This window comes from Mesitornis unicolor, unplaced genomic scaffold (assembly GCF_000695765.1).
Source record: "Mesitornis unicolor isolate BGI_N332 unplaced genomic scaffold, ASM69576v1 scaffold32931, whole genome shotgun sequence".
Taxonomy (NCBI): Eukaryota; Metazoa; Chordata; class Aves; order Mesitornithiformes; family Mesitornithidae; genus Mesitornis; species Mesitornis unicolor.
In genome coordinates, this window is record NW_010165512.1 from 3,499 (window position 1) to 9,874 (window position 6,376).

The 6,376-nt window shown below is 58.5% G+C and overlaps 1 protein-coding gene across 1 annotated transcript; it reads right to left on the reverse strand.

Moving 5' to 3' along the window:
* Positions 1-728: 728 nt before the first annotated feature.
* On the reverse strand, positions 729-5,338 carry SFXN2 (sideroflexin 2). Its single transcript, XM_010194628.1, has 11 exons — positions 5,178-5,338; positions 4,754-4,924; positions 3,556-3,654; positions 3,338-3,413; positions 3,175-3,260; positions 2,698-2,758; positions 2,560-2,626; positions 1,993-2,042; positions 1,632-1,681; positions 1,342-1,389; positions 729-922 (listed from the first exon to the last, which is right to left on the reverse strand). Exons 1-11 carry the CDS (start codon positions 5,336-5,338, stop codon positions 823-825), a joined length of 969 nt encoding a protein of 322 aa, XP_010192930.1. The 3' UTR covers positions 729-822.
* Between the last annotated feature and the right edge of the window lie 1,038 nt (positions 5,339-6,376).

Sequence of the window (6,376 nt, forward strand, 5' to 3'; positions counted from 1 at the left end):
AATAGGTCCCTTCCCACCTGCCAAGGTGGGATCCAGCTCTTGGTAGAGGCCACTGTGGTGGTTTAAGGCAGCAATGTGGTTTGGTTCCTGGTACAGGAGGCAGGCAATAGCAGGGCACCTGCTTTCCGAGGTAGGTCTGTGCTCTGAGCCCGCAGGGAGGCATCCTGATGAGATCTGGGGCTGATGCTCAGACAGGCTGGGCACATCCCTCCTGCACAGGGCAGGAGGAAGGCATGGGAAGTACAGCCATCGCCCAGGGCAAGGGGGACGTGGGGAGGCAGGGACATGGCCAGCAGCAGACGTGGGGAGGCTGAGGACTTCTGAGTGCTCAGCTCCTCTCAGTTCTTGCTCTCCTCTGTGATGTCCAGTGACAGGACAAGGGGCAATGGGAGCAAGGTGGAGCATAGGAGGTTCCATGTGAACATAAGGAAAAACTTTTCACTGTGAGGGTGACAGAGCACTGAACAGGCTGCCCAGAGAGGTTGTGGAGTCTCCTTCTCTGGAGACATTCAGAACCCACCTGGATGTGTTCCTGTGTGACCTGGTCTAGGTGATCCTGCTCTGGCAGGGGGTTGGACTGGATGATCTTTCGAGGTCCCTTCCAACACCTAATATTCTGTGATTCTGTGAGGACAAGCCAAGGTGCTGCAAGCTGGGCATGCAGAGCCATGTCCTGCCTCTCCAGGGGAAGGAGGCAGCAGAGACGGTGCTGGGCTGGGGAGTGATCTGGCTGGACTGTGCCTCTGAGCCCTGTTCTGGGGACGCGGGGCTGGTGGTGGCAGGAGGCTGGAGGTGTGTGATGGCTCCCAAGGTAGTCTGTGTTCACAGTCCTTTGTTAAAATAGACATATGGCACTTTGTCCCCGTGCTTGGCCACGATGCTGTCACGCAGCTCCGGCTCGAGATCAGCCAGTGCAAGGGAGCTGTGGGGAGAAGGGATACACACTGAGACCGAAAATCCTCCTCCCTGACCACTGGTCAGACCACCCTCCTTCTCAATTGTCGTTTGAGGTCCCGTGCAGTCCCTGGGATCCTGCAGAAGATTCATGTCAAGACCCATCCATCTATCAAGACCACCCATCCCTGACACCCACCACTCCCAGTGCTGGGGGGCAGAGAGCTGCCCATGGAGCTGGGGGTCCCATTGTTCCCAGCACAGAGCACACAGGAGGGGAGGCACAGGCTCCCCTGCTGCCTGAGGTGCAGTATGCATGGGCAGGCACTGCCGGGGTTTGAAGTGTGGGTGCCTATCACTTCTCTCCTCGGATGAACAGAGAAGAGCTAGGAGATGAGGAAAGCTCCCAAAGTCCTGCACAGGAGGAGGAAGCAATGGGACAGGTACCATCTCTGTGGGAACAGGGCGCAGGCTGCTGGCACCATGAACAGGAGGCTGTGGGACAGAGAAAAGCCAAGAATTAATATTTGGGGATTGCAGCCCATTTGTCCCCCATCTTCAGGAATCTCAGCCCAAGAGGTGCTGCCCATGCCCCACAGCTCCCAAAAACTGGGGAAAGCCCAGGCTGAAAGGCGAGCAGCTTTGCAAATCTGTGCTGGGAAAGAGGTCTTATTTTCAAGCATCTCTTGGAGCCACACTCCACGCACCTACAGGTGTCTGAGCTGTGAGATACTTACAAGCCCCCACAGAGCAGCACCTGCAGAGGCCCATGGAGAACCCGGATCCGCTGCAAGGGAAGAGCTGGGAGTCAGTCGTCAGCCTCACCACAAACCCCACTCATAGGGTGGAGAAATGTTGTTCCCCTTCAGTGGGGCCGAATGTCCAATGCTTCTGGGATGCCACCGACCCCTGCCACCCTTTTGCAGCCTCTCCATGCCACACAAGAGACCTTTGGTGTGCTAGTGACTTGAACAGGAGGCAAACCAAGCCAGGCTCTGCAACCCTCTGTTTCATCCCCAGCATCTCAGCAGCTGAGGAGCAAGGCTGGGGCACCACAGAATCCACTGGAAAACCACAGCAGGAGGAACGTGGGCTTACCTGCATGAAGCGAAATTTCTCCAGTTGCTCCATGATGATGGGCAAAATAACTGGGTGCAGAGAAAAGAGGTCAGGGCCCTCCCACAAGCCAGCCCGCTGGGCTACCCCAGCAAGACCCTCCTCCCGGAGGCCATGGCAGTGGCTGGATGTGCTGGGAGCCACTGGGCATTTGCTCACAGCAGGACTTTGGCACGAGACCCCCATCCATCCATCACCCAGCATGGTCCCTGCCAGGCTTGTGGCACAGCAAGGGTCTCACAAGGGTGAGAGGATGGAGGGTTACAGGGTGAGGGGCCAGGGCCACAGAATATGAGAGGTGTCCCTGTGGGGTCCCACTGCCGTGAAAGCACCCCACATCCCCCATGGGCTGTGGGTTGGGATGGGGAGGGCTTGGAAGCTTGGGAGATTTCTGATGAATCAGGATGGGGAGACCAGCTCCACCAGGGACACGAGACCAACCACCACCTGAGATGCAGGGCCACCCTCCCTCTTCTTCCCAGGGGGAAACTGAGGCAGGGAAGGGTGAGAGGCCTTGTCTGGCCCCTCACCCTCCTACTCTGCACTCACTCATTCCCGGTGCCGCCATAGTGATCCTGGAAATCACAACCTGCGCGATGCCCTTCACCGCTGCCCTCTGCAAGCAAAAGCACTGAGTGAGCCCCTGCAGTGCCATAGCCCAGTTGGACCTCTGTGCCCCAGACTCACCCTGGAGCATCCAAGCTCATTGTTGTCCCCATCTGTCACTGTGATCCCATTGATGATCTCCCTGGAGGGGACAGGCAGCCATGACCCATGGCAGGGATGGCCAGGGAGGCATGAGGACATAGCAATGGGGTGAGGAGGTGCTGAGGGGATCCCCTGTGTTGTGCACAGCAACCCCAGCTGCCCCCAGCTCTGCCCCAGGGCACAGGGCTCCATCACCCCAGGGTGCCACAGTCTCCAGCCCAGCCAATGCTGCCATCTTCAGGGCATGGCTGTGAACAGGGGCCAGCTATTCGGGGGACAGACACCCGTCAGGGACCCACAGCCAAGCCAGGGTACAGTGCCCCACACAGCACCCCAACTCCACATGCTGTGACCCATGGGGGGCCCAAGGCAGCAGACACAGGAGCCCGGCTGCCACCAGCTCACCTTTGGAGGGAGCCAGGTCCCTCGAGAGCCCCGGCCGCACGTGGCACTTACTGTTGCCGCATCATGGGGATATTGACACAGTTGGCAGCAGCCACGGCTGCAAAGGGGACCCAGCGGGCCAGCAAGGGGGGTGCTCGCTGCGGAAGACAGGCTGGTGTCAGCATGGGAGAGCAGGATGCGGCCACCTGCCCCACCTGGCCCTGGCCCTGCGTACCTTGGTGTAGAGGTTGAGTCCCACTGCGGTGGCGAGGGCTGCACCAGTGGCCGTGACATAAGCCACCCCGATTTGCCTGGACAATGTAATGCAAAGAAGCAAGAAAAAAGAAACATGAACTTATCAATCCTGTTCCTTCAGTGCCCAAGACAGGGCATCGGGGACCTTTACAGGACATCAGGGGGTCCCAACACAGAGGTTTCTCACTCTCATCTCACCTCAGTGAGATGGGGGAGGCAGCATTCCGGTTTGTGTAGTTGACAATGGCATTGAAGGACTGGTTCACCCACTGCCAGAAAACCACGGCAGGCACTGTCCTGCGGAGAGAAGGGACCGGGAGAGTGCCCGAGGACCATCAGGAACACCTGACCTGTGCCCACGGCCAGTCTGGGCTGGGGGACAGCCAAGATGCCATCAATACCCTTGTCATGGTGTCTTCCAAGGGAAACTGAGGCACTGCAGCATAGCCATGAGCCCACGGCAGAGCAGGAAAATGGCCTCAGGAGTCCTAGCTGCTGTGAGGCTCTGGGGAACACAGGAGGCAGCCAAGCCCTGCAGGGCACTCAGCCAGGGGTGGGAGACCTGCTTATGGCAGGATGGCAACCATCCTGCTGGGCCGAGATAAGCCTTCCTTAACAGGAGTAGCAAGGAGGGGGCACACAGGAACAGAGGCAGCTCTGGGGGTGACCAGGATGCCTGGGCTCCTACCAGTGTCTCAGGAACACTGAAGTGGGGCAGGAGGGGACACAGGGAGATGTGGGTCTGAGCAAGCTTTGGGAGACAGGAGGGTGGAGATGGGCTGGGACAAGGATGACACATCAGCACTGGGAGATCCCTCACCCAGGCTGGACCTCACCAGCAACCAGCAAAACAGTACAGCAAACAGGGGTGGGATGGGACAGGGATACACTGGGAAAAGCAGCCTCTGTGCTGGGAACAGGATAGCTCACCCTCCCAGCAGCCATTTCAAAAGGGAAATGCAGGGGGCTGATGGCGTGGGCTGGGGATACTGGAGCAACTCAGCCTGGGGCACGTTTGGTCCCTGGTTTCAGGAGCCATTAGGGTTCATGGAGCAGGAGCAGTGGCTGTGCAAGCCTTGGCCACGTTAATCATTACAGAGGCTCTGGGAAGAGCTGAGCTGAGCTGAGAGCTCAGGGTGAAGTGAGACCATCCCCAGCCATACTGGGGGCCAGGAGGATCCATGATGCTTCCCTCACAGGCGGGGTACTGGCGACAGGGCACAGGGACATGGGGCTTGGCCACAGGATGCAAGCAGGAACAGCAGCCACGGGCATGCCTTGGGCAGCAGCCAGCCCCACAGGAGGCAGACTGGCTGTGCCCTTGCCATCAGGGACCCCTCAAGGGGCTGGGGGCTGTCAGGGATGTGTCTCCAGCCTGATGTCCCCTGGAGCTCACCGGTAGAACTGGAGCATGAAGCCGGTGATGGCCATGCCCCCTGGCACCTGGAAGGACATCCTCCCAATGAGGTTCATCTTCTCGCCGCTGTCAGGGTGGAAGGCCGAGTCATACAACTTCTTGGCATAGAGCAGCTGCTCCTGGCTGCTTCCCGGCGGCACCAGCCCAGCCCTGCAAGCCCAGAGCCCGTCAGGGGAAACCGTGCTGACCTGCCAGCACCTGGCACTGCTGGGGTGCAGAGCCCCAGGCACCAAACATGAAAGGCAGAGGAAACATCTCCCGCAAGGGAAACTTGTCCCGACTTGAGGCTCCTGAGAGATGCCTGGGAAGCTCCCTCAAAACCACCTGACAGATGTTATGTCCCAGCGTGTCTGCTGGGGAACAACTGCCTCCATTCCCCCCTGACTGCACCCTGACCCCTCACCTGCAGCCTTCCACCAGAGCCTTGGCCCGGTCCAGCTCCCCCTCTGGCACAAGCACCGTCCGCGGGTCGGTGATGTTGAAGAAATGTTTCAGGCGCCCCACAAAGGTGTTCTGGTCCCAGCGTGGGGCGTCGATGTTGAAGCCGAGGGGGACGGTGGCCATTTCTGCGTGGGTCTGGGCAGGGGGAGAAGGTGGCCCAGGAGAATCTTGCCTTGTGTGCTGGTCAGGTGTGGGCCTGCCACAGCCACAGGAGCAGTTAACTGGGTGAGCACCGTGGCAGGTTTATATTTAACGGGAAAGCTGGACTTTCAGCAGTCCCAAGCCCAGGAGCCTCCTGCACCCCTGCTGCTGTCCGAATGTTGCAGAGAGGTCATTCCTTCACAGAATCACAGAATCACAGAACGTTAGGGATTGGAAGGGACCTCAAAAGATCATCCAGTCCAATCCCCCTGCCGGAGCAGGAACACCTAGACCTGGTCACACAGGAAGGCATCCAGGCGGGTTTTGAATGTCTCCAGAGAAGGAGACTCCACAACCTCTCTGGGCAGCCTGGGCCAGTGCTCTGTCACCCTCACTGAGAAGAAGTTTCTTCTCAAATTTAAGTGGAACCTCCTGTGTTCCAGCTTGTGTCCATTACCCCTTGTCCTATCATTGTTTGTCACCGAGAAGAGCCTGGCTCCATCCTCGTGACACTCACCCTTTAAATATTTATAAACATGAATGAGGTCTCCCCTCAGTCTCCTCTTCTGCAAACTAAAGAGACGCAGCTCCCTCAGCCACTCCTCATAAGGGAGATGCTCCACTCCCTTGATCATCTTTGTAGCCCTACGCTGGACTCTCTCCAGCAGTTCCCTGTCCTTCTTGAACTGAGGGGCCCAGAACTGGACACAATATTCCAGATGCATCACCCTCCCTGTTTGGGGTACCCTCACTTGCACTGCCTCCCCCCCAGCACCTAGCACTCCCTCCTTGGGGTGGCACGGTGCTGCATAGCGCTGTGGGACCCAGCTCGCCTCTCCACAGGGCTGCACAGCACTGCCCTGTGAGCACTGCCCTCTGGGGCATCACACTGTGCCCCACAATGCAAGAGGAGACTGGGGGAAGGTTGCATTAATGCTTATAAATATCTAAAGAGGGGTGTCAGGAGGATGGGACCAGACTTTTCAGTGGTGCCCAGTGACAGGGCAAGGGGCAATGGTC

Coding starts and splice junctions, on each gene's coding strand:
- SFXN2 (XM_010194628.1), bottom strand. CDS start 5,338: ATGGCCACCGTCCCCCTCGGCTTCAACATCGACGCCCCACGCTGGGAC. Junction 4,925..5,177: donor GCTCTGGTGGAAGGCTGCAG/GTGAGGGGTCAG, acceptor CTGGGCTTGCAG/GGCTGGGCTGGTGCCGCCGG. Junction 1,682..1,992: donor AGAAATTTCGCTTCATGCAG/GTAAGCCCACGT, acceptor CTTCCCTTGCAG/CGGATCCGGGTTCTCCATGG.